Source organism: Erinaceus europaeus, chromosome 1 (genome assembly GCF_950295315.1).
Source record: "Erinaceus europaeus chromosome 1, mEriEur2.1, whole genome shotgun sequence".
In the NCBI taxonomy this organism is placed as follows: Eukaryota; Metazoa; Chordata; class Mammalia; order Eulipotyphla; family Erinaceidae; genus Erinaceus; species Erinaceus europaeus.
In genome coordinates, this window is record NC_080162.1 from 209428148 (window position 1) to 209455448 (window position 27301).

A 27301-nucleotide genomic window follows, 5' to 3' on the forward strand; every position below is an offset into this window, starting at 1 on the left:
CCTATCAGGAATGTGCATCTTTCTGACCTTTGCTGAAATGGTCAACTTCTCCCTGCTCTGGCTGGCGTTGTGTTTACACGCCTAAGGCTGTACTGGTCTGGTACAGCACAGTGAAATGCAGTGATTTATCTTAGCTGGCATTTCCCCTAGGCTATCATGACTCGGACCTTCTCAAGACCTGCAGGCTGTCTCTGGTCCCTCTCTCTGGCCTTTCCATTTATAGAAAGTCCAGGGGCCTTTTCGAATTGGGAATTTTCCTTTCTTTCTTTTTCTTTCTTTCTTTCTTTCTTTCTTTCTTCCTTTCTTCCTTTCTCCTCCTCCTCCTCCCCCTTCTTTTAATCACTCTGTTTCTGAAAACAGTATGGGTGTGATAAATTCTGAGAAACTTCTTTGAGACCTTGCACTAGAGCTCTAGGCAACTATGACCCACTTCTAGATGAGCAAGAAGAGAAAGCTGCACTTCTCCTAACTGAGGGACTCCTTCCAGCTGTACCTTGTGACGGCTGCAGTGGGGGTGTTGGTGGACTAGGTAGGTGTCCCTTCCGCTGGGACAGGCCTCAGACTTGCCGGGTTCATATCCTCCTGGCCCAGTGACTCGCCGCCCTGCAACGCGGTCAGGTCCCTGTGTTCCATGTTGCCCAGCTGTGACGTAGGCACAGGGATAACAGGACCTACCTTGTGCAGTTCTGAGAACTGCTAGTCATTATGAACCGCACAGTAGCTGGCACAGAGTGTATCTGTCTATTATATTTAGAGATAAGACTTCACCTTTTGGTGGGAGCCGAGGTGCCCCCAGCTGAGCTCATATGGTCCCTGCCGCGTGCCCTTCAGGGCTCAAGTCCCAGGTTCCACCTGCAGAGGTAAAGGTTTATGAGTGGTGAGTCAGTGCTGTGAGTGTATCTCTTTCTCCCCTTCTATCTCCCCCTCCCCTCTCAATTTCTCTGTCTTATCAGATAGAAAATAAGGAAGGAAAGGGAGTAGAGCAGCAGGTTAAGCACACGTGGCGCAAAGTGTGTGGATTGGCTTAAGGATCCCAGTTCAAGCCCCCGGCTCCTCACCTGCAGGGGAGTCGCTTCACAGGTGGTGAAGCAGGTCTGCAGGTGTCTGTCTTTCTCTCCCCCTCTCTGTCTTCCCCTCCTCTCTCCATTTCTCTCTGTCCTATCCAACAAGAAAAACAGCAATAACAACAACAGCATCATGGGTAACAAAACAGGAAAAATGGCCTCCAAGAGCAGTGGATCCATAGTGCAGACACCGAGCCCCAGCAATAACCCTGGAGGCAAATACATGCATACATACATAAGTACACACATACATAAATAAATAAATGAATGAATAAGAAGAAGGCGGAAGGGAAGGAGGAAGGAAGGGAGGGAAAAAATGGTTGACAGGAGCAGTGAGTTTTCTGTGCAGTCACTGAGCCCAAGTTAACTCTGGTGGTGATTAAAACTAATAATAAAAGAAAAGTTTCCCCATTTTCCTGCTCCAGGTGAAGAGTCTAAGTACTTCCACCCCAAAGCAGCCCAATTTGGACAAGGGCTAATTTTAGCTGAAGAGGCACTTCAGCAGAAACAGATACAAGGAAAGTCCCTTCATCTGCCTGTCTCTCTGAACACAGAATCTGAATACACTCAGATCAGTGTCCCCTTCCTTGTTTCCCTTACCAGAGAAGAGAGATGTTATCAGTAGAGAGACGATGGCACCAGCAGGGTCTCCACACAGAGAGGGCACTAACTGGCTCTCACCCTAACCTGGTCTTCTCACACCTGCCAGTGCTAGGGGCTCACAGTCCTCTTCCTGAGTCTCCTTATTTCTCCACAGAATGTTGGCATTATAATGCTGAAATGCAGTCACTATCCAGTCTACCCTCCACACTAGCCTACTACTCATATATATTGTGCATATATTCAGGATCATCAGGTTACTCCCTCTTGTTGTTAATCTATTTTTTTTTTTTTTTGTCTGTCTAATTTGCAGGGCCTCCGTGGAAGAGCCTGCAATGGATCGAGCAAATAAACTACTTGTCCCCTATGGAGTACTTATCACTCCTCAGTATTGCAAAAGCTAAGTAAACTTGCCCTTTATACCTATGCTTGAACCTGCTGGTAAATTCCCCTCCACTGCTATCTCCAGTGACTTTCAGAACTCAAGACAAAGGCTCTAACCGGGATCCTTATGCCGGTCCTTGAGCTTTGCTCCACCTGTGCTTAACCTGCTGCGCTACCGCCTGACTCCCTGTCCTCAACTTCTAAGGATGCATCCATCCTGGGGTATCCACGTCGTGAGTCTCTGAACCAAATCACCTCCAGAAGGCCTCACCTCAGATCACCAGGTCTCACACCACCAGCGCTTCAATGTGGGCGTTTGGAAAATGCAAGCGTGGGGATGTCTTGCTAGCGCACTGAGGCAGCCTGAGGTAATACCGTTGAAAATAAAGGTATGAGTCAAGGTAGGAATGGCTGGCAGAGTGCTTTTCAATCAAAACAGAACGTGAAGCAAAAACTGCAAACCAAACAGGCAGTTAAACCTGTATTGTGGCCACATTAAAGAGTAAAAAAGGGAAACAGAGTAAAAAGAGTAAAAAGGGAACAGACCCTACTCAGCTTCAGGACACACTTTGCTAACACGACAGGTCCAGAGTGTTGCGGTTCCGACACGTAGTCAACATGTAGGAGTCAGCCAGCTAGTCTACTTCTTGCGTATGAAGTCTCAGCAGGCAGAAATCACTGTGCATTTACACCATCATTCACTCAGATGCTTAATGCCCACAGTGACGAGGGGCTACCATGCTCCTGAGAAGAGAGCTGTGTCTTCTTGGTGAGCATAGCCGAGTTGCTTGGTCTGGTGTCTTCCTCTTCTGCACGTCCTCGCCGCCATCTGTACGTGGGGAGAGGCCAGTGGTTTGCAGGACAGCTGCTGACACCTGCGTGCAGGCCTCAGCTCTCCATGGCGGGTGGATCCTCTGCTGCCTTCCTGCACCAGCACCCGGATGCCCTCTCTCCCCCTCCACCTCTCTCCTCAGAGTTTCTGTGCTGGTGCAGCACACCTTGGCACAACTTTGTAATTCCTCTGATGCTCAGCTACCGTGTGCATGGCCTCACACACATTCTAAAAATAATTTTCTCCTCTGTTAATCGAGAATGATGCTAAGCCATCAAAACTGTTATGAGAAAAAACTAGGGATGGCTGATAAAAAGCCTGTGTTGATTGATTTAATCTATTAATTTATCAAGTCCAGAGTGTGGTGAAATGTGTTTCAGGAGTTGGGGAAATCTCTATGAACAATACAAGAATTTCTGGCATCATAAAGCTTATAGTCTAGTAGGCGAAGATAATAAAAGTGAACAGGTGATTTTTTTTCCTATAATCTTTATGTATATTTATATTTATATTCATGTTCATGTTCATGTTAATATTCATATTTATATTTATATTTATTTATATTTATGTATATTTATTTATATTACAGAACTGCATGTGGACAGGGGGTGGAATCCACATTATTCCCACCATCAGAGTTCTGAACTTTACTCTCCCCACTACAATCCACCACAGTGAACAGGTGATTGTTAGAAAATACTAAAAGATGTGTGAAATGAGTGAGCAGAAAATAAATAGGAAAGAGAGTAAAGGGTGTGGGGGGCCTGGTGGCAGCACATCTGGCAGAGCACAGGTTATAATTCACAAGTTCTTGGGTTCAAGCCCTCGATCCTCGCCTGCAGAGGGAAAGCCTTGTGAGTAGTGAAGCAGGGATGTAGGTGCCTATCTCTCTCCCTCCCTATCTCCCCCTACCCTTTCAATTTCTGGTTATCTCTGTCCAATAAATAAATAGAGATAATAGTAATAGCAATAATAATGGTAATAGAAAATAAAGGGGTATGTGCGGAGGAACATTTGGAATGTCTAGAAGGATGGTCCAGCATCTGGGGAGGCTACCAGGAAGCTAACAATGGAGTGGGTGTCTGGGGGAAAGAGGCCCCTGGAAGTGGAGAGAGCAGGTGCTCAGACTGTGAGAGAGAGAGAGACAGGCTTTCTGGGGCCAGTGTGTCTGGGAGTGTGAGTGTGGGAGTACCAGAAAGGTACTAGGGGAGGCAGACCAGACTGCCAGGGACTTGGGGGCTATTGTATGAACTTTGACCCTTCTCTAAGGGAGGGGGATGTCATGGGGGGGGCAAAGGGGGTGCAGACATTTGGACAGATGATTGATCCTGCTTGGCTCACAGTTTCACAGGAGGTCCTTGGCAGTGGAGTTGGCTCTCTATGGGAATCTCTCTCTCATTCTCTCTTTTTTTGAAATGGATTTTTTATTAGTGATTTAATAATTGAACAAGTTTGTAAGATCACAGGGGTACAATTCCACACATTTCCCACCACCAGAGCTCCCTGTCCCATCCCCTCCATTGGAACCTTCCCTATTCTTTATCCCTCTGGGAGGATGGACCCAGGATCTTTATGGGGAGCAGAAGGTGGGAGGTCTGGCTTCTGTCGTTGCTTCTCCACTGGACATGGGTGTTGGCAGGTGGATCCACACCCCCAGCCTGTCTCTGTCTGTCCCTAGTGGGGCAGGGCTCTGGGGAGGGGAGGTTCCAGGACACATTGGTGAGGTCCTATGCCCAGGGAATTCAGGTTTATATCATGGTAGCATCTGCTAAGTGGTGACTGAGAGGTGGTAAAATATAAAGCAGAATAAATTGTTCAACAAACCAGAACCCAAAGGTAGGAATATAGCAAATGAAGTTAGGGGCCTTCATGTGAGAAGAAGCTAGGAAGTCTATTTTAGGTGTGTTCCAAGGGGCTCATGATTTTAGTCCTTTTTTACCTGAGCCTGACAGCTAACATGTAGCTGGGCTAAAGGTACTGTCTGGGAAGATGGTGTCAGAGTTGAGAATAGGACTAGAACACTGGACCAGGGCAGAAAGTAGCTCCCAAATATGACAAAAGTATATAAATGCCATTAATTACAAACCCCATCTACCTGACCCAGGGCTCATGTCTGTTCATATTTAGCACAGGAGCCTGTGTGAGGTCTGAGTCCCTGTCAGTCTTGTCTGGGGACCTCGTGGTTCCAGACCTAGAACTGGTTTGAGAGAAGCAAACAGAATTTGACAAGTCGGAATCATTGAGGCCTATGCCCTAGAAGCTGGGTGGGTGGCCTCACTAGCCTGTCCTGCAGGTGGCCACAATGTACAAATCTTTCTTACTCTCTCACGGTGGATTTTCCCCTTCCCCACCCGGGAAGGTGGCTGACTTGCTCTGCCAAAGCTTCCCTCATTGTTGAGAGTCTAGTCTCTTCCTGAATACCCCATCCTCTCCTTCCTTCACACGATTGCAAAATAAGATTCTTAGAATTTTTTTTCTTGAAACCCTGCACTTGGATTTGCAGATATGCCAATACTTGGATTTGTGGAGATGTAATTTAAGCCAGTCTCTCCCCTGGCACTGCCTGGTGAAATGCATCTTTCATGAGGCCTCTGCTGAAGCCCAGCTACAGGCTGAGCCTCTAAAAGCACAAATCAAACTCCAGTTGAGCAACGACAATAGAATGTCAGGACCCCTTCTTAGCAGGTCTTGGGTGGGAGAGGCCTCTGTGTAGTTGTCGTGGTGAGCCCTCTTTCAGGACAAGATTTATAGCTTCTATACAATGTAGCCACAGGGTCAGTGCATATGGGCGATGACAGCAGGACCCCTTCTCAGGGCACCCCCTCGCTCACTCCCCCATCCCTAGAGCAGATGGACTAGCCAGCTGAGAGAAAAAGACATAGAAAACCCAGAAGCCAAGGAAAATCACGCTACTGAGAAGTCTCTGTATGTACTTCCTTCCTTGAGCTGAAGGTCACAGAATAATCTCCTTAAGTGTCAACGTCATTCTGCATGATATAAAAGCAGGGAACAGGCAGGCTGGGAGACTGAGAGACTGGGAGAGGAGAAAGATGAGTCCACTTAAGAAGAATGATGGCCCCTTGGAATAGATCTAAAATGGACTTCTAGCTTCTTCCCACACCAAAACCCTTAGTTCCATGTGCTCTATTCTGACATTTGGGTTTCTGTTTATGAAACAAACTGTCCTGATTTATACTTTACTGCCTTTCAACCACCAAGTTGCAGACAGTACTGTGATTCCATCCTGACCTCCCTGGGCAGACGCCCTCACCCGTGTGTCCCGGAGCCTCCCCTCCCCAGAGCCCTGCCCCACTAGGGAAAGACAGAGACAGGCTGGGAGTGTGGGTCCACCTGCCAACACCCATGTCCGGTGGAGAAGCAATGACAGAAGCCAGACCTCCCACCTTCTGCTCCCCAAAAGGAATTTTGGTCCATACTCCCAGAGAGATAAAGATTAGGGAAGCTTCCAATGCAAGGAATGGGACACAGAATTCTAGCGGTGGGAACTGTGTGGAATTGTACCCCTGTTACTTTACACTCTTGCTAATCACTAATAAAAATCATTATTAAATCACTAATAAAAAAAGAAGAATGACTGCCCAAAGCTAGTCACAACACTTGTCTATTCATCTCACCACTGTTTGCACAATGAGTGCTGCATTTATAACCTCAAGGTAAGCTGAAGTCATTGTGGGAGTCAGATCTGGAATGACAGAAGAAAGACAACTCTCCTGGCTCCCCATGTCCATGTCTCCATTCTTTGTCCTTCATGGAAGTCCTTGGTTCAGGCGGCTCCCAACTCATGACCTGCCGCGGCATTTCCCTAGGATCCAACTGATTTAGGCGCTAACTCAGGGGATTCCCACATCAAACAAGCTGGTTACTCGGTGTGGGAAGACAGGCAGTCCTCCCTGGTTCTCACACGGGTCAGTCTCTACTTGATAGACCAGTATAGCTGTTGCCCCCTGTGGGGTAACATGATACAACTTAAGAAGCATATTTGGAACCAGCCAAACAAACAAAAAATTTTAAAATTTTAAAATTTTAAAAAGGAAGTTGTGCAGAGACAGAGCACAGAACCTGTAAACGTGAGGTCCTGAGTGTGTTCTCCAACACTGTGTGTGCTAGAGTGATGCTCTGGTTCTCCTCCTCATTCATAAAATCTAGGAAGAGAGAGAGAAAGAAAGGAGGGAAGGAAGGAAGGAAGGAAGGAAGGAAGGAAGGAAGGAAGGAAACAGAAAGAAAGAAAGAAAGAAAGAAAGAAAGAAAGAAAGAAAGAAAGAAAGGAGGGAGGGAGGGAGGGAGGGAGGGAGGGAGGGAGGGAAGGAAGGAAGGAAGGAAGGAAGGAAGGAAGGAAGGAAGGAAGGAAGGAAGGGGAAAGAAAGAAAGGTAGGAGAGAGAGAGAGAGAGAGAGAGAGAGAGAGAGACCATCAGCATGTGATTTGAGTCTGGCCAAAGTTCACACCCTGCCCTTTGTATTGTTTTCTGCAGAGTGGCAAACCAGATGGTCATAGAGGCTTAGAGAGGAGATGTGCCCACGGAAGGCAATGCTGATTCCTAAGGACCCTATGAAGACCCTCATCTGGTTCTGTGCTGACGATGGCAGAAAGCTACAAAGTGCTCCCACAAAAACCACCTCATCTGAAGGGTGGCACACGGGGCAGATAATACCCTCAGCTTCACTTTGGAAGCTGTGCAAGGAGCCCCAGCTTGGAGAAGAGAAGCCTTCAAGGCCATGCACCCACCAGCCTCAACTCCCATGTGGGGTGGCTGTCAAGCTCTGTGCTGCCACCAACGATTGCCAGGCTAGGTCTCCCAGTGTGGAGTTTCCCAATCAAAGGCAAGTGCAGAGAGAAACCTGTTTTTCAACAAGCACACTCAGAGCTGCCTCTGGCTGCCATGAGCCTGAGGCCCCGCCGGGGGCCAGGCAGTTCCAGATCTCTGAGGCAGACCACGCTCCCTTAGGGTCTTGCTTTGTGCATCTCGGAGCACATCACTTCAGCCCAGCCAAGCTCCCCACTGCACCTGTAGAGCCAAGGTCAGCTTGTTGGCTTGGAATGTCCGCTCTCCATTCTCCAGGGCTCCAGCCAGGATTCCCTGAGAGTGACTAGCTGGTACCTGGCACTGGGGGAGGGCATGGAACTCAGCTGACTTGGGGAGGGTGGGAGCAGGGTGATGTCAGTGTGAGAATTCAGACCCACCTGACCTCCTTCTGCGTGGCTGCACTGGGGGAGGCACCTTCCCCATCTGTCTCCTTTGTCCATCAAGTCCCACCTCTTTCCCTCTCAATATGTGTTTGATTAGGGGTTTCATAGTGGCTCACAAAAATGATAAGGTACACTTCTACACTATTCTCACCACCAAAGCTCTGTGTCTTTTTAAAATATTTATTTCCTTTTGTTTCCCTTGTTGTTTTATTGTTGTAGTTATTGATATCATCGTTGTTAGATAGGACAGAGAGAAATGGAGAGAGGAGGGGAAGACAGAGAGGGGGAGAGAAAGACAGACACCTGCAGACCTGCTTCACCACCTGTGAAGCGACTCCCCTGCAGGTGAGGAGCCTGGGCTCCAACTGGGATCCTTACGCGGGTCCTTGCGCTTTGTGTCACCTGTGCTTAACCTGCTGTGCTTTCGCCCGACTTCCTGTTCTGCATCTTCATGCCAATCCAATGGTCACCATCTTAGTTCCCGCAAATCACTGTATGTGTGAAGTTTTTGTTTTTTCTCAAGTTCCTGTGTTTCAATTTTCTGTATTCCACATGTGAGTAAATTATCTGGTAGCTGTCCGTCACCCTCCTATTTACTTCATTAAGCATAATCACTTTTGTTCTGAACGACACAGTATAGTCTTTGTTAACTGCTGAGTACCACTCCACCAAGTACATGTCCCATGACTTCTTCTTATATGTATAAGACACAAAGAAGTAAGTTTTATTCCACTGTTGAAGGCCTTTTCCACCCTGCCTCTATCAACGTATTCCTTGTAGGGAACCTTGTTCTGTTTTGTTTCAGATATTTTAATTTTTTCACTAGGAAAATGAAAGGAACACAGCAGAGATGCCCCTGGGTATCTGGGCGAAGATGGCTGATGCCACGTGGAAGCTGAGGCCATTGTTACTTATACCGAAGGCCCTGCCTTCCCGTCTCTGTTTATTAGTGACTTAATGCTGATCCACAAAATTATGAGAGAACAGGGGTAGAATTCCACACTGTTCCCACCACTAGAGTTCTGTGTCCCCACTCCCTCCATTGGAAAGTGCAGTGGTTCTCCCCAGGTCACAGATATGGGCTGACTATTATTTCTGTAACTAACTGTCTATATTTATATAAATTTTCCCATTTTCTCTTTGGCCCTACCCTCCCTTCCTTCCTTTTCAAAAAATTTTATATTTACTTATTCATTTATTTGTATATTTATTATTGGATTGAGACGGAGAAATTGAGAGCTATGGGGGGGGGCAGAGAGGGAGAAAGCAAGACACCTGCAACCCTGCTTCACCACTTGTGAAGTGTTCCTCCTTCAGGTGGGGACCAGGGGCTTGAACCTGGGTCCTGTGCACTGTAATTTGTGCACTTAACCCAGTGTGCCACCACCTGGCCCTCCCGTCTTTACTAAGTCACACCTACAGCTATTTCTACTTCTGAATGTCCTTCCTTTTTCCTCCTCTCTCTTGGTCCTGATGGAATTGGGGTGCAGAACCTTCTGGTCATCTTCCCCTAACATTTCTTCCCCTCAGGGAGTATGAACCAAAATTCTATATGGGGAGCAGAAGTTGGAAGGTCTGGCTTCTGTCATTTCATCCCCACTGGACATGGGTGTTGGCAGGTGGATCCTCACCCCCAGCCTGTCTCTGTCTTTCCCTAGTGGGGCAGGGCTCTGGGGAGGGGGGGCTCCAGGACACATGGGTGAGGTTGTCTGCTCAGGGAGGTCAGGATGGAATCACAGTACTGTCTGCAACTTGGTGGTTGAAAGACTATAAGATACAAAGCAGGACAAAATGATTTGTAAATGGGAGCCAAGAGAAAAGGTACGGAGAAGCTGAGAATAGGAATCTTGTGGAGGAAAGAATCTAGGAAGCCTATTGTAGGTGTGTTCCTAGGGGCACGTGACTTCCATAGTTGTTTGCTTGAGTTGGATAGTTAACATGCAGGTGGACTAAATATGTTGTCTGGGAATGTGATTTTAGAGTTGATAATAGGACTAGAAAGTTGGATCAGGGCAATAAGTAGCTCCGAAACTTGAAGAAAAGCTACAAACAAAATTAATTGTTTACACCATTGATCTGACCCAGGGCCATGTCTGTTCCCATTCAGCACAGGAGCCTGTGTGACCTGTGAGTCCCTGTCAGTCTGAGCTCACAGTCCATGGTCACAGCTGGAACATTCTAGGCTGCTCCATGTCAGGACCCGTCTTCCTCGATGGGCAGAGCAGGCTGACCAGCCTCCCTTCAGAGAGTGGGGAGCCCCCACCATGGCTGCTCTGCAGTGAGGGCAGGTCCTGGAGAGGCCACAGGAGGGCTTGTGCTGACGTTCCTGATGGAAGTGACCAGTGATGGAGGAGGGAGGGGTCTGTTAGAGGTCTGGGCCCATCATGTCTGTGTGGGAGACCCAGGATTCCCTGACTAGGGCTCCCAGGTGATGGGATGGCCTGACAGTGACCATCAGTGAGTGAGCCAGTCTCTTGCCCTTATCCAGGTTTTGTAGTTCTTTCTTTTTCTGAGGCATTTAGACTTTCTGCCAGTTTTTAAAGTTTTGAGCGCTATTTATTGAATCCAAACTGGTATTGGGTTTATGGGGTCTATCTTCTTTGGGCCTTTTATTAGATTGCCAAGCTTATTAGGTCTAAGTCTAGTTGGTGAGAGGATTTATAATGCCTTCTTTAGATCCATCTGTTAGGATCCCAGGTTTATTAGATCTAAGTCTAGTCATGGAGGGCTTTTCAGCACTTTTACTTGGAGATACAAGTTTGCCTCTTGCGTATGACGCATGAACACCTATACCTGTACCAGCACCTGGGCCTAATCTGGAGTCTGTAGCATCTGGAGTCTGTAGCTTTGCTAGACAGGATGCCATCTGAAGTGGAACTAGCTAGTCCCTTATGTTTAGAAAGTTCTCACCAGATTACAGGAGTTGGGAGGCTGAGTCTCAGGCTTGGTGTCTCTGGCTTCAGTCTGCAGGAGGAATTCAGATGCAGTACAATGTGGCATAGCAGCCCCACCTGGCACTAGCTCATGGGGATGGCGTGTTGCTTTGCCATGAGCTCAACCTTATTCGAACGAACCTCACTCCACTCTAGGAAACCTTGGCACTGTGATCTCTCCCAGTATTGCCTTTCCTCTCTGCCTCTATTGAAAAAAAAGAAAAAGAGGTAATGTTGGTTTAGAAGACTGTACTTTGTGTCTTAGAGGTACAATTTCAAGTCTCTTAGACAACATCTGTGTGAACCTCCCCTGGAAGTCACTTGCCCTTCCACACTGTGAGCCTCAGTGGTTGGGATAGAGTCTTAGTTTGTCTTTGTGTCCTTCCTTGCTGGGTGTCTGCATATCCCACGGCTGAGTAAGGTCATCTGGTATTTGTCTTTCTCCTTCTGGCTAACCTCACTTGGCATGACTCTTCTCAGTGCCATGCACAGTAGAACAAAAGGCAAGATTTCAAACCTTTTCTCAGGCTGGGGGTGTGGATCCACCAGCCAACACCCATGTCCAGTAGAGAAGCAATTACAGAAGCCAGAACTCCCACCTTCTGCTCCCCATAAAGAATTTGGGCCCATCCTCCCAAAGGGGGAGAAATGTTAGGAGGAAGATGACCAGAAGGCTCTGAACTCCAACTCCATCAGGACCCTGAGAGAGAAGAGGAAAAAGGGAGGGATATCAGGATGTGGTACCAGGTGTGGGTGTGACTTGGAAAGGAAGAGAAGATGGGACCACAGAGGGGGCGGAGGGCACATCTATATAAATATAGACAGATGGTTGTAGAAATAATAGTCAACCCATATCTGCCACCTTAGGAGAACTGCTGTAGCTTCCAGCGGAGAGACTGGGGATACGGAACTCCGGTGGTGGCAATGGTGTGGAGCTGTACCCTTGTTACATTGTAATTTTGTAAATCAATAATAAATCACTAATAAAATATGGCTCAAAAAGATTTTTTCTGTCCTTACAGTTGATAATACACACACATGCTCACACGCATGACCATATAACTTCGTTATCCAAGTGTCCGGTTCCCTCATCGAATTCTCTTAGCAAGTCCACCACCACCACCCCATAGCAATATCTGCTCAGTTACTTATTTTCTTCAAGGCCCTGCTCTCGCTCAGAAATTCTTGCTTACTCATTACTCTTTTTTTTACTAGTCTCCTACCGCTAGTGTGTGAACATCATGACAGAACGGACTTTGCCTGCTGTACCTGTGACTTTCCCACGTGAGCCCAGAAAACCAGACAAGGACCTGCCAGGCTGCAGATGCTCAGTCTCCCTCTATCAGAACAAAGTGGTCACGAGAACAAACCGTGATGCCCCGGCAGCCCGTGACACTGCTCCTCTCAGCAGCTGCGAAAAGCTGCGTGCTCTTGCCAACCTTGTTCTTTTAGAAAGAAGCAAGAGCTCACAGGGTGAGTGGCCGGCTGCGCCCTCCTCAGGAGACCCCACCTTGATAGCAGGTCCTCGGACATCCAGCTTTGTGGTGGCATATCCAGCCCTCCGCGTACTATGGCAGGCGTCCCAGGTTGTCTGAAGGAATCTATTTCTGTTTCCTGTGCTGCACCGAGCCCCTGAAGATGTCAATATCCTCAAGACTTACCACATAATGGACTGGGGGAAATATATGTGGTAATTATGACTAAAAGGTACCTAGTAGGCCTTTTAAAAAAGATTTGCATTTATTTATTAATGAGAAAGATAGGAGGAGAGAGAGAAAGAACCAGACTTCACTGTGGTACATGTGCTGCTGGGGATTGAACTCAGGATCTCCTGCTGGAGAGTCTAATGCCTTACCTACTGCACCACCTCCCGGACCACCCTAGTAGGTCTTTAAAAATATGTTTTGAATCCAACTTTTCCTGGAAAAGGCATTTCAAGTACATAGTTGCAAGATAAGGCCAGATGGCCCATGATCCAGTGCTGATAGATAATGATAAAATCTGTCATGAGGCAGTTAGTTGGTCACATCAGAGGTTCCCAGGCTCAGTACAGGAAACAGGAAGTTACTGTGTAGGACAGAGCCCTCCCGAAAAAGAGACAGCATCCTGTCTCCCCTCCCAGGTAAGCGCTGTCTGTTTCGAGTTCTCTGTTGCTATTCAGAGTGTCTACCAACAGGTCTCACATCTTAGGGTTTCTTGCTTCTTTATTAGTTGGTTTTGTTTGTTTGTTTTTCTAAAGGTAGAAACACACATTTTGATGTGAGATTTCTCAAATTTTAGAATTGTCAACAACAAATTGAAATCTACTGAACAATGTCTTGGGCTGAGTGAAGCATGTGTGGGTGCCAACAGGAACCCCTTGGCCAAGACTTGTAGGTGATCAGAGGCAGGCTGGCCAGGGACCAGTCCTGAGGCGGGGGAAGTTCTAGAGAAGGAATATATGAAAGACATCACTCCTCACTATCTCTCACTGCTTTGTAAATCCAGGAAGCAATTCTTGATCTGCGGGCTTGAATTTCCCTCAACACAGTCAGACACTCACAGAGCAGCTACAGAGTACCCTCAGTGAAGATGTAAAGACTCAGAACCTGGTGCAGCAGCTGGAACTTTGGACTTGAAGCAGGAAGTACTGAGTTTGACCCTGGGCACCACAGATGCCAGAATGATAATCTAATTGTCTCTGTTGAGTTAATAAGTAAGTAAGTAGATGCGTCCTTAAAAAAATGAAGACAGAAAAGATGACTTGAAGCCTGTTCTGAGACTTTACAGTTAATCACCTCAAGAAATGCTGCTCAGTCCAATTAAATAATAGGGAAAAACAACAGCAATAATAAAACACCTGCCTGATACTCTTCCAAAGAAAACACAGAGATGGCCTACAGATACATAAAATAAATAAATAAACAAATAAAAGAAAGCATGGTAAGCATCACTTGCTGAATTTTTTCACATTTTTTTTTCACTCAAGCATTGAGAAAAACAAATTAAAGTCACAAAGAGATATCACCTCACCTCCAAGAACGAACTCAGTGAAAACTCACAGCGATAACTGCTGGCAAGGACGTGGGATAAAGGACCCTATTGAGGGCCATGCAAATTAGTGTCACCTCTCTAAAAAATGGTTCGGAAATTCCTTAAAGGAAACAAAGAAACGTGAAAGTGGAAATAGTGGGGGGCAGGTGGTGGCACACCTGGTTGAGCGCACACATTACAGTGCACAAGGGACCAGGATCAAGCCCCTGGTCCCCACCTTCAGGAGGGAAGCTTCACAAGTGGTGAAGCAGGGCTGCAGATGTCTGTCTCTTTCCCTCTCTATCTCCAGCTCCCCTCTCAATCTCTATCCAATTATAAGTAAATAAATAAATTAAAGGAAGAAAGAGAATACTCACATTCCATCTGCTGAAAAGTGCACAGAAAACTCTTTTGAGTCTGACTTACTCTGTGATCTTGGACTTACTGAAGGACTACCTTCCATCCAATATTGATTGTTCAGGCTCAAAAGTACATAAGTAGATTGATTTTTTTTCCCCCTGAAACTAGAAAACATTGCAGCACTGTTAGTCCACTGCTGGGTGTACACACTGAATAGGTAATAGTGCTGCCTGGAAAAGATTTGGCCAGAGAAACAGTGCAGGAAAACAAGGCAGAGGAGGTCTTGCTTCGCACTCTGCATCCACAGAGACTCTGCTTGGGCGTGCGCCACCCCAGAACTGTCAGCATAGAGCTCGGATGCTCAGAGCCAGGAGGTCCAGGGTTCAGTCCCCCTGCTGTCCTGTGTCAGAGTCTACTCTCATTCTTTCTCTCACACCCAGTAATGAAAGTCCTGTAGTCTGGTGCCCCAAGTTTAGGTCTGAATACCCAAAAATTGCCTACTGTCAAGTGTCCACCCCCTCCAGTCCACTATTCTGTTTTTAAATAAGCAAGCCAAAAATGTCTTGATAGCTTCGACGTTAGGTGCAAGAAAGGAGGACGGCGGGGTGGCAGTGTCCTTTTGTGGTAGAAGTTAGTGGGCTGCTTGACTCCTGCCACTTCCTTCCTGAAACCAGGAAGGTGGTCCTGTCCTAGGGCCCCTGGTTGGACTGCCTGCTTCTTAATTCCCTGCCAAGAAGCCCCTGCAGAGATGAGCCTTTGTCTCACTGGACTCCCCATGCAAACAAAGCCGAGGAGTTTATGGGCTGATCTTCGTCCTCAGATCTGTGATCAGAGCACTGCTCCGGGAGCCAAACCAGGAATCAAGTTTTTCTTTTCTTTTTTACTATTTATTTATTCCCTTTTGTTGCCCTTGTTGTTTTATTGTTGTCGTTGGATAGGACATAGAGACATGGAGAGAGGAGGGGAAGACAGAGAGGGGGAGAGAAAGACAGACACCTGCAGACCTGCTTCACCGCCCCTGAAGCGACTCCCTTGCAGGTGGGGAGCCGGGGGCTCGAACCGGGATCCTTGTGCATGGTGCCACCTGCGCTTAGCCCGCGCTACAGCCTCACTCCCAAGGAATCAAGTTTTTCTTTCCCTTTCTCCACCACCCCTTCCCAAGTTTCACAGTGCTGATTCTGGAAATGTTTCTGAACTTCTGGCTTTGACCGGGGGGGGGGGGGGGGGGGGGGGGGGGGGGAAGAGGAGGGGTCTTTTGGTGACCTTAGGCAAGCGCCTTGGGCAAGGTTCTGGTGACCTTAGGCAGGGTTTTGGTGACTTTGAGCAAGCACCTTAGGCAGGGTTTTGGTGACCTTGGGCAAGCACCTTAGGCAGGGTTTTGGTGACCTTGGGCAAGCACCTTAGGCAGGGTTTTGGTGACCTTGGGCAAGCACCTTAGGCAGGGTTTTGGTGACCTTGGGCAAGCACCTTAGGCAGGGTTTTGGTGACCTTGGGCAAGCACTGTGTCCCAAAGGAGAGGAAAGCCAAGACTAGCGAGGGCCTCCTGCTCCCTGTCCAGGGGCTCCGGGAAAGGAGCGGCTAAGGCCGGTCAGGCTCAGTGAACCAAGCACCGAGCACCAAGCACCAAGCACCGCTCGCCCCTCCGCAGCGGCAGGTGGGCGCTGGCTACCCCGCTCTTCCGCACCGTGTTCAACGTGGGGGGAGAGGCTCAGTGGTTCTGCACACAACTTTCGGGCCTGAGGCTTTGAAGTCTCACGTTCAACCCCCCACACCACCATAGACCAGAGCTGATGGGGCTCTGGAGAAAGAGAGAGATAAACCAGGTAAGCCAGGACCGCACCGCACACCGCTCCCCCCCGCCCCCCCGCCGATAGCGGGTGAAGTTCACTGCGGCTGCGCGTGAGGGCGGGGCCTGGCGCCCTGGTGGGCGGGGCCTGGGAGGACTCGGCGCCTGGTGGGAGGAGCCCGCGGGCGGGACCTGGGAGGGCTCGCTGAGCCTGGTGGGCGGGGCCTGGAGGGCTCGCCGCTCCGGTGGGCGTGGCCAGGCGCGCTCGGTGGGCGGGGCCTGGGAGGGCTCGCTGCTCCGGCGGGCGTGGCCAGACGCACTCTGTGGGCGGGGCCTGGCCCGGGCCCGGCCCTCCAGGTGGGCGGGGCGCGGGCGGGGATGCCGGTAGCCCTGCGCCGCACCGGGAAGACCCGAGCGGGGGAAGCAGCGTCTGTCTCTTTAAATGCCACGGGCTGAGCTCCCGCCCCGGCCGCCGGGAGCCTGATCCTGAGCCGCGGCCCTCCAGCTCCCGCTCCGGAGCTAGTTGGGCGCTTGTTGCTCGGCCGGCCCACGCGGGAGCCGGCGCCGCGAGGCAGCGAGCCGGGCTGCCGCCTTCTCCTCCCGTGGGTGTTCCAGCTCCCGGGAGAGCGGGCTGGGGGGCGGGGGAGCCCCCGGTAGGGTGCGGGTGCGGGGTGCTCGCGCCGCCCCCGCTCTCGAGTCCTCGGGGCTCCGCCGCAGGACACGCTTGGGCCCCCTGGCCCGGCCTCGCCGCCGCCCGCGCCGGGGACGGAGGGCCTGCGGAGCCCCCAGCCGCCAACTCGCGCTACAAGTCTCGGGGTGCGGCGACGGAGCCCGGGAGCGCAGGTAACCCGAGCCCGGGGGGGGGGGTGCGCAGGTGAGCCAGGTGCGGGTTCACCTGCCCCGCCGCGCCGAGGAGGCCTTGCAGGGTCCCGGGGGCAGCCTGGGGGTCTCGGGCGAGGGCTCCGGGGGGCGGGGCGGGGCGGGGCGGGGCGGGGAGGCAGCAGCAAAGTTTAGCTGCGCCCCCGGCCTGCCCGGACTCGCAGGTGCGGCGCAGGCGGAAGTGGCCGGGGCGCTGATGCAACGGGCGCCGGCGGGGCGGGGTGGGGCGGAGGGGGAGGCGGCGGGGGGTGAGGGGGGACGAGCCGCGGGAGACCGGGACCCCGGGGCTGCACCCATGCGCCCCGCAGAGCGTGGAGTCGGGCGGCCCCTGGGCCTCAGCCATGAGCCCTTCTTGCTCTTCTTCTGCAAGGCGCCCCTCTGCTGGACGACCTTCTGCACGCACACAGGTGGTCCTCGCCCGCGCCCGGGACGTGCGCCCATGACCCCTCTCCAGCCCGTGTGACCCTCCACCCCCGGCGAGATGGGCAACCAGGTGGAGAAGCTGACGCACCTGAGCTACAAGGAGGTGCCCACAGCCGACCCGGCCGGCGTGGACCGCGACGATGGGCCCCGCATCGGGGTGTCCTACATCTTCTCCAACGACGAGGAGGACCTGGAGCCGCCGCCGCCGCCCCCTCCACAGGGCTCGGATGGGGACGGGGACCGAGACCGAGACCGAGCCGGGGACGCGCCCCCCGCGCAGCAGCCCTATGACCCGCGGCTGCACGAGGTGGAGTGCTCGGTCTTCTACCGCGATGAGTGCATCTACCAGAAGAGCTTCGCGCCCGGCTCGGCGGCGCTCAGCACCTACACGCCCGAGAACCTGCTCAACAGGTGCCGGCCGGGCGACCTGGTGGAGTTCGTGTCGCAGGCGCAGTACCCGCACTGGGCCGTGTACGTGGGCGACTTCCAGGTGGTGCACCTGCACCGGCTGCAGGTGAGCAACAGCTTCCTGACGGACGCCAGCCAGGGCCGGCGGGGCCGCGTGGTCAACGACCTGTACCGCTACCGGCCGCTCAGCCCGGGTGCCGTGGTGCGCAACGCGCTGGGCCAGGTGGGCGCCCGGGAGCGCGAGCTGAGCTGGCGCAGCTCCGAGAGCTTCGCCGCCTGGTGCCGCTATGGCAAGCGCGAGTTCAAGATCGGCGGCGAGCTGCGCATCGGGAAGCAGCCCTACCGCCTGCAGCTGCAGCTGTCGGCGCACCGCAGCCACACGCTCGAGTTCCAGAGCCTGGAGGACCTCATCATGGAGCGGCGGCGCAACGACCAGATCGGCCGCGCCGCGCTGCTGCAGGAGCTCGCCGTGCACCTGCAGCCCTCGGAGACCGACGACCCGGCCGACGGGGCCCCGGCACCCAGGACGCCCCCGGAGGAGCCCGCGGAGGAGCGGGAGGCGGCGGGGCGCTGAGCCAGCCGCCAGGTGGAGCTGTTTGCAGCCGCCGCCGCGCCCCCCTCCGGTCCCGGGAGCCCCAAGCCGGCAGCAGGGTGGAGCCATTTGCCGCAGCTGCCGCGCCCCACTCCGGGTCCCGGGAGCCCTGGCCTGCCCGGGGGTGGAGCTGTTTGTGGCCTGGCCGCCGCCGCCGGGAGCCTGGGGTCTCCGAGGGGTGGGGCGTTGTGCAGCCGCGCCCCCTTCTCCTCTTCTCGCCAGCCCCGGAGACCCCCTGTGCTGGGCGCGCCCCGGGAGCAGGAGCAGGAGGCGGAGTTTGCAGCCGCTGCACTCCCCTCCCGGGTCTCCTGCCCCCCACCCCCCAGCCCACCCCCGGGTCCCGTTCCCGGGAGCCCTGAGCCGCCCGCCCCTTCTGCGCCCCCGGAGCCCGGGATTGTTGGGAGCAGGAGGAGCTCGGAGCCCTGGGGAGGAGCTGTGTGCGGCAGCCCAGCCGCCCGTCCCCTCCCCCTCGGCTCCCCCCGGGGCTGGCGGGGAACGCGGAGCCCAGGGAGACGGAGGGAGGCGGAGGGAAGGGACTATTGGCTTGTGGCAGCCCCCTCCCTCCACCGGCTGCGCCCCCATCTGGGCTCCTGAGCCTCTTGGAGAACAGGGGAGAGCTGGCAGTTGTGCGGCCGGCTGTGGCTGCAGCCTGCTCTCTAGGAAGGCAGAGGAGGGGCAGGTAGGGCACCTCCGTCATCTGCCCATCGTGGTGCCATCCTTCTCTGGGTCTGAACTGTGGGCTGGCCTGACAGACCTGAGTCCTGACTTGATTCACAAGGCCAGTTGGGAGCCAGGATGCCCACCCCACCCCCATGTCCCGCAGCCCCCAGCCCCCAGCCGGGCTTGGAGGAATCCCAGAGCCGAGTGCAGGGCTGGTCCACTTGCAGCCAGGCTTCTGTGAGCTGGTGCAGCTGTGACCTGGGTGGTTTAGTTCTTTGCATGCGTGGGATGTGAAAAGGCGCAACCACGGGCCTGCGAGCTACAGACCAAATGCGGGCAGCCCTGCGGAACACGCCGCCAGTTATGTGAGTAGGAGCTGCGAAGACTTAGCTACCCTTCCCCCGCCCCAAGCCAGTCACTTTGTGGGCCTAGCTTCTGTGGACTCTTCCACCCACCCCCTCTGGGCTCCAGGTACATCTGTCAGGGGCCTGTTTTGCCTCCTTGTTTCTGTTGTGGAGCATTCAGATCTGTGTTATTTGTTATCAAAGGAGAGAAAATAGTGCTTTGTGTCTGATCTAATTATACCTTCCTGGTTGTGTTCATCAGCTGGTCGGTCACCCGTGGGGTTCGCAAGTGCCACCTCATAAAATATACACACTGCAGAAACCAGGAATTAGTTCTTCCGTTCCCCATTCCAGCCCTTTTGCTGAACGCTGAAGGGGTTTTCAAAGCAGGATTGAGCTGGTTAGTTGTTTTTCCCCGCTGGTGTATGTTCTCCTCGTTGGTTTTTGTTCTGCTGGTGGTAAGATCTTAGGCTCGAGGCAGCTTTGAAATCAAGGTGTTTGATTAAATAGCTAGATAATCAGTTGAATGCGCCTTGGCCAGGTGTGGGTGGTATGTTGCTGTGGTCTCCTTGTCCCTTGGAGAATGCTCGCCGGCATGCTGTCTCTCAGTGGAGCGGTGGCGTCCCTGAGAAGGAAAAGCTGCCTGGTGTATGGGTGTGGGATCTGAAGGTGTGGAGGCAGGAGCTGGGGCTGTGGGCTGTGGGCAGCAAGCTGGCCATCCAGTATGGTTCTGTGGCTCGTGCCTCCTGCCTGAACCCTGGACTTAGAATGTCACCACCCTGCCTGAACCAGGAGACTTGAGATGTCACCATCCTGCCTGAACCAGGACACTGAGACATCACCATCCTGCCTGAACCAGGAGACTGAGACGTCACCATCCTGCCTGAACCAGGAGACTGAGATGTCACCACCCTGCCTGAACCAGGAGACTGAGATGTCACCACCCTGCCTGAACCCTGGACTCAGGATGTCACCATTCTGGCTGGACCCTGGACTCAGGATGTCACCATTCTGGCTGCACCCTGGACTCTGAGGATGTCACCTTGCAGCCTCTGCATCCCCATTGGCTCCTTCAGGATGTGCGCCCATTTCAGGAGGCGGCTTCAGTGCAGACAGGCTCTTCCAGCTCTCCTTTCACCGGCTGAGTCTGGAGAGTCCACGATCACACTGAAGGCGTCTTTTTGTGACCTGTTTCCTTCTAGTCGGGGTAGACTCATTCTTGAGTTACCACTATTAGAACTCACCTGCCTGAAGATCTCTACGTAAGGCTTGAAGAGCTTTCTCTGTGCAGTTCTGTTGTGTTTTTTCCCTCCCAGAATTGGAAGCTGAGGCCATAGTTCATAGAAAATCGTGGGATTACTGAATGGGTCCTCGTGCCTGTTAAAGAGGAACCACACCTGAGTCTGGGGAAACGGCAAGAAGTGTGGATCTAGGCTCCTTGTTAGCAGCTAGCAGGACCTAGTTACCACGCCATGGAAGGGAAGGGAGACAAGCCTGAGTATCGGTGGTCCGGCTGCCCACCAGCCTGGGGGTGCAGTGTGTGCAGACAGCAGGAGGACAGGCCCACAGGCCCTGCAGCCCTGGCTCAGCTGGGTCCCCAGCCCTCCTTGCCACTCCCGCCTCACTGGCTGACTGCCACCATCCTGCTGCGAACCACACTCTGAAGCTGCCCACCTGAAGGAAGAGTCCCTGTTAGACCCCACCTGCAGAGGAGAGGGTCCTGGTGACAGTCTGAAAGTCATTGTCGAGAATCGCCAGACCTTCCTCATGCAGTGGAAGCGGTTGTACAGGGTGCCGCAGATGTGAAATGCCAAGGCTTAGGGACAAGCTCAGTGATACAACAGCCGCTAGGTGAAAGCTCCAGGGAAGGGGGGAGGGAGTCCACCTCATGGTCTCTCTCCTCTCCTCAAGATGGCAGTGTTGTGGGTAAATCACGTCTGGCACTTTTAAAGAAAAAAAGTACATTGAGTGACTTTCTTCTCCCTAGGACTAAGACTTTAGAACTGTTTTGTACTGTGAATCACACATGCTCTTTGAAGGAAAGAAGTACCGATTCCAACGTTCTTCAGAAGCTCTAGCAGGGGAAAGCAGGGCACCCGGCCGGCACGGACGCTACGTGGAGTCGGGCAAATTCTATTTTCTTACTTGGGCAGATACTTTATCGAGACGGCCTTTGAGTGGTAAAGGCCCTCACAACTTCAGCTACACAACTTTTTGTATTGAAAGAACTCATACTTTTTGTACCTCTGGCTCCATATTTTAATTTAAAATGACTTTGTAGCACTAAAATGCCTAGCAGAAGACTTTATTCCAGACATTTAAGGAAATGTTTAGTTTTTATGAAGAATCTTTCGGTGGTTGAACTTCTGTCTTTGGTGCTCCTGGCCCCAACAGCATCACTATACAACATCCCAACCACGTGGAAACCTATTTTTGGAAGCAAAACTTTAATTTTATACAGCATATGTTATGAAGACTGAAGAAAAATCAAGGATTACTACTTTTCTATTTTTTTCTTAACAGAATGGGATTCACTGTGTTGAAGACTTGATATAATGTGATTGTTCAACCATTTTTATAAATCAGAGTGAAATCTGGTGTGATCATGGGCATTGAATGGATTTACTTGCAGTTGCATTTTACTTGTGAAAAATAATTTTTGAATCAGGGTAACTATAGACTTGACTGGTTTATTTAACTCGCCACTACATTTTATTTGTAGCTTAATTCTTAAGACACGAGGAGAATGACATTCACTAACACGACAAATTCCACACTTCTACTCACCAGTGGATTATGTAAGCCTTATGTAATCTTCGTTGAAGATTCTGTTAGTTAGACCCATGTTACGTTCTTGTACCGCTTCTTGAGAAGGAAGTTCCGATTTGGATTTGTATCATTTCCTTCAAAATGAAGGGCCGTGCTTAGTTAAATAAAAGGTTGACATTTTAAAACCCATTTCCTTTTACAGTGTCTTACTTAAAAAAAAAAAAAAAAAAAAGTCCTTTTGAAAAATACTGAGGGTTTCCAAAAATCTATAGCTGGTGACTAAAATATATGTGTGACTTAGTATTTGTATATCTTTTGGCTCAGATCCAAGCCACCCAGGCTGACCTGTGGTCTTCCAGCAGACATTTCTGTAGTTTTCTTGGTGACTGAAACCCCCACCCTCTCTGACCTTGTAAGAATCGATCACTGCTTGTAGGATCAGTGAGAGCCTTGCTGGAAACCACACCTCATTTGGAGCCTAGACTGGTGAGCTTTGGCTTCTAAACTCAGCAGCCCACATGTCACCTGACTGGCGTCAGAGCCCCAGACAAAGGGCAGAGACCAGCTATGCAGCAAGTTTTATTACGGAAAAGAGGCCAACGGCAGGATAAGCCTTGCAGGTGCCAGTCACTGACAGGAGCAGCTGGGCCAGGGAGGCAGCCACACTTAGGACCTGAATGCTGTGATGGCCTCATTAGGCAGAGAGTCCGGAGAGTTTTCAGAGCTCTGAAAGTTACCAGGCTTGGGTAGAATGCGGAGGAACTGCACAAAAAAGGTGTGGTGAGTCCAGTGCAGAACATGCACCTGGCGGGCAGTGCAGACTGCTCCCAGGTCTCTGGATTGAAATCTAAGCAGAATGTCATTCCCAGGTCTCTGAACTGGAGTCTAAGCAGAATGTCATTCCCAGGTCTCTGGACTGTACTGCTTAGCAGGCTGTCATTCCCAGGTCTCTGGACTGGCATCTTAACAGACTGTCATTCCCAGGTCTCTAGACTGGTGTCTTAGCAGGCTGTCATTCCCAGGTCTTGGACTGGCATCTTAACAGACTGGCATCTTAACAGACTGTCATCCCCAGGTCTCTAGACTGGTGTCTTAGCAGACTGCCATTCCCAGGTCTCTGGACTGGTGTGCTTAGCAGACTGCCATTCCCAGGTCTCTGGACTGGTGTGCTTAGCAGACTGTCATTCCCAGGTCTCTGGACTGGAGTCTTAGCAGACTGTCATTCCTAGGTCTTTAGACTGGCGTGCTTAACAGACTTACATTCCCAGGTCTCTGGACTGGTGTGCTTAGCAGACTGTCATTTCCAGATCTCTGCACTGGTGTGCTTAGCAGACTGTCATTCCCAGGTCTTGGACTGGTGTTCTTAGGAGACTGTCATTCCCAGGTCTCTGGACTGGTGTGCTTAGCAGACTGTCATTCCTAGGTCTTTAGACTGGCGTGCTTAACAGACTTACATTCCCAGGTCTCTGGACTGGTGTGCTTAGCCCACTGTCATTCCCAGGTCTCTGGACTGATGTGCTTAGCAGACTGTCATTCCCAGGTCTCTGGACTGGTATGCTTAGCAGACTGTCACTCCCAGGTCTCTGGACTGGCGTGTTTGGCAGACTGTCATTCCCAGGTCTTGGACTGGCATCTTAACAGACTGTCATTCCCAGGTCTCTAGACTGGTGTGCTTAGCAGACTGTCACTCCCAGGTCTCTGGACTGGCGTGTTTGGCAGACTGTCATTCCCAGGTCTTGGACTGGCATCTTAACAGACTGTCATTCCCAGGTCTCTGGACTGGTGTGCTTAGCAGACTGACATTCCCAGGTCTCTGGACTGGCATCTTAACAGACTGTCATTCCCAGGTCTCTGGATTGGTGTGCTTAGCAGACTGTCATTCCCAGGTCTCTGGACTGACATCTTAACAGACTGTCATTCCCAGGTCTCTGGACTGTCATCTTAGCAGACTGTCATTCCCAGGTCTCCAATGGTGTGCTTACTGCAGGTGGATACCGTGGTAGGGACCCCTGAAAAGGCTCTCCAAAATGAGCGATACCCACAAAGATGGCTAAAGGGTTGTTTCCTTATAGTGAGATTACTGGAAAAACTTAAAATTTATAAGTGTTACGTGTGTGGTGGAACTATATCTTGGAACCCTACAACCTTGTAACCTACCATTAATTACACAAAAATAGTCTAAAAAGTAATAAACCGGGTAGCAATTTTATCTGCAGAGCTGATGTAAGAATGAAAAGCACAAGGCAATGCAGGGTATTTATACAAGTCCGGGGGTTATAAGTCCAAGCACGATAACGAAATAAAAAAAAGAGAGAGTCTCTGCCCCTAAGCTTGCTTCATTTTCTGTGGGTATAGGACAAGTTGGGGAATACATCTTCAAGGCAGAATTCTGGAACTGGAGTTGCATTTCCAGCTGCCTTCACAATGACAGCCTGTTTGAGCAATGGTTTCACCAGTGTGCTCTCCCCGCTAGGGTATGAGAGCCGCTCCCCAAGTACCTGGCTGTACTTGTAGCATTTGCTGATCTCAGAGGTGAGAAATGCTGACTCAGTTTGGGTTCTGGCAAACGCTAGAAGAAGAAGAAGTTTGGGTTCTGTTTGCTTTTTTGCCACCAGAGCTCAGGGTACGAGAGCCTCTCCCCAAGTACCTGACTGTAGGGTTTGGTGCTTGCCCTAGGGTTCCTGCACTTGCAAGAATTCGCAGCCACCATCTTTTCCTTCCTTTTCGTATACAGAGACAGACAACATTGAGGGAGCCGGCAGTGGCACGCCCAGTTAAGCGCACATGGTGCTAGACACAAGGATCCGGGTTCGAGCCTCCACTCTCCACCTGCAGAGGATCCACTTGATGAGCTGTGAAGCAGGTCTGCAGGTGTCTCCCTCCCTCTCTCCTCCTCTCAATTTCTGTCCAATAACATGGGAAAATGTCCTCCAGGAGAGTGGATTCATAGTCCTGGCACTGAGCCCCAGCAATAACCCTGAAGGCCAAAAGAAAAGCCATTGGGAGAGAGAGACCTACAGGCAGGGCTCACCATTCACGAAGCTCCCCACCCACAGATGGGAGCAGGGTCCTTGCCTGTGGTGGCAGACACGCTGCCCAGTACACCGCCCAGCCCCCTAGCTCAACTCTATTTCAGTGTCTGCACTCGGATTCACTGTGAGGGCACGGTGGCCTGAGGTGCACTCACTCTCAGTGTTGCACACCATCGCCAAGTCACTCCCGAACTCACTTTGTGTATTTGGGGAGGTCTGGGTGTAGGCCGCTGTCCTCACGCCTCCTCAGTGGACTAAGGTTGCTTAACGCTTTCTTGATGATTTTTTTTTAAATTTTTTATCACCTTTTATTTACTTACTGGATAGACAGCCAGAAATCAAGAGGGAAGGGGGGAGATAGAGAGGCAGAGAGACACCTGCAGCCCTGCTTCATCACTCACAAAGCTTCTCCCCTGCAGGAGGGGACCTGGGACTTGAACCCGGGTCCTTGTGCTTTGTAACGTGCACTCAACCAGGTGCACCACCGCCCGGCCCCCTTGATGACGCTTTTTTACCCATCACCTTCTGTTTGTCCACCTTCCTCCCTCCCTCAGATGCTTATCTCCTCAGATGACCAGTTCTCTGCCCACTGCCCACTGATTTCTGTCTTTTATTCTGTCTGTCCACAGTCCTGTGGCCTTAGGCTGTGCTCAGGGCACAATCACCCAGTACCTTTTCATTCTGACTTCCTCTTTTTTTCCCCTTCCAGGGTTATCACTGGAGCTCAGCACTACTAATCCATTGCTCCTGGGGGCTATTTTTTTTTTTTTTTCCGTTTTATTGGACAGGACAGAGAGATTGAGAGAGGAAGGGGAGGTAGAGGGAGAGAGACAACTGCAGACCTGCTTCACCACTTGTGAAATGTCCCCTCCACCCACAGGTGGGGAGTTGGGGCTTGAACTCCGATCCTTGTGTGGATTCTTGCGCTTAGTACGGTGTGCACTTAAGTGGGGGAGCCCCACACTTCTCCTTACACTGCATTCAAGGGTGAAATCATCCAGAACCTTTCTTTTTCATTCTGATTTGTTGTGCATGATACCCTTCTGCTGCATTTTGCTACTATGGTGAGACCTTCCTTTGTTGCTGAATGATCTTCACTGTATAAAGGAACCTCAGGCAGGCAGGGGCATAGCTGCTGAAGCCACACACTACAGTGTGCAAGTTCCTGGGTTCAAGTCCCCGGTCCCCACCTGCAGGGTTGGTTGTAGACATCGCTAGTCATTCTGCTTCAATATAATTAATCCGTGTCACTTACGCCGGATTATTCATTATGAAGCTGGACCCTGAATCTGACGTGGCCCTGGATCAGTGGGAGGGAAGACCAAACAGGTAGGTTGGCCTGAGGAGTCCGTAGGGGAGGCGGAGAAGGTTGTGCTGCTTGTCCTAGTTCTGCAGGCCCTTCCCATAGGCAGTGACACTGGGCGACATCCAGGCCCTCCCTGACTGCCCCAAGCCCAGCTACACCACCCCATGGCCAGCCGTCACCTGCCCCACCTGTACAAGGCCCCCCATGGTCAGCCTTCACCTGCCTCATGGGTACAGCACCCCCATGGCCAGCCTTCACCTGCCCCCACCTGTACAGCCCCCCATGGCCAGCCTTCACCTGCCCCCACCTGTACAAGGCCCCCCATGGCCAGCCTTCACCTGCCCCCAGCTGTACAGCCCCCCATGGCCAGCCTTCACCTGCCCCCACCTGTACAGCCCCCCATGGCCAGCCTTCACCTGCCTCCACCTGTACAGCCCCCCATGGCCAGACTTCACCTGCCCCCACCTGTACAGCCACCCATGGAGAGCCTTCACCTACCCCACCTGTACAAGGCCCCCCATGGCCAGCCTTCACCTGCCTCCACCTGTACAGCCCCCCATGGCCAGCCTTCACCTGCCCCCACCTGTACAGCCCGACATTGCCAGCCTTCACCTGCCCCCACCTGTACAGCCACCCATGGCCAGCCTTCACCTGCCCCACCTGTACAGCCACCCATGGCCAGCCTTCACCTGCCCCCACCTGTACAGCCC

At 51.7% G+C, this 27301-nt stretch overlaps 1 protein-coding gene and 1 long non-coding RNA gene across 3 annotated transcripts in view; one reads left to right on the forward strand and one right to left on the reverse strand.

The window, feature by feature from the left end:
• The window catches only part of LOC132541340 (uncharacterized), a 1018351-nt gene that overhangs the window by 189832 nt on the left and 801218 nt on the right, over nucleotides 1-27301 (reverse strand). The gene's annotated exons all lie outside the window — the stretch shown is intronic.
• LRATD2 (LRAT domain containing 2) lies at nucleotides 16520-18702 on the forward strand. Of its 2 annotated transcripts, none has more exons than XM_016193645.2 (2): nucleotides 16520-16780; nucleotides 17428-18702. In XM_016193645.2, the coding sequence occupies exon 2, from the start codon at nucleotides 17539-17541 to the stop codon at nucleotides 18460-18462; it is 924 nt and encodes a 307-aa protein (XP_016049131.1). In that variant the 5' UTR covers nucleotides 16520-16780; nucleotides 17428-17538; the 3' UTR covers nucleotides 18463-18702. The 2 variants fall into 2 exon arrangements, with proteins under 2 accessions (XP_016049131.1, XP_007535681.1); XM_007535619.3 differs by lacking the exon at nucleotides 16520-16780 and adding an exon at nucleotides 16894-17021.

Bases quoted from the DNA above. Each gene is read 5' to 3' on its own strand.
- LRATD2 (XM_016193645.2), top strand. From the start codon at position 17,539: ATGGGCAACCAGGTGGAGAAGCTGACGCACCTGAGCTACAAGGAGGTG.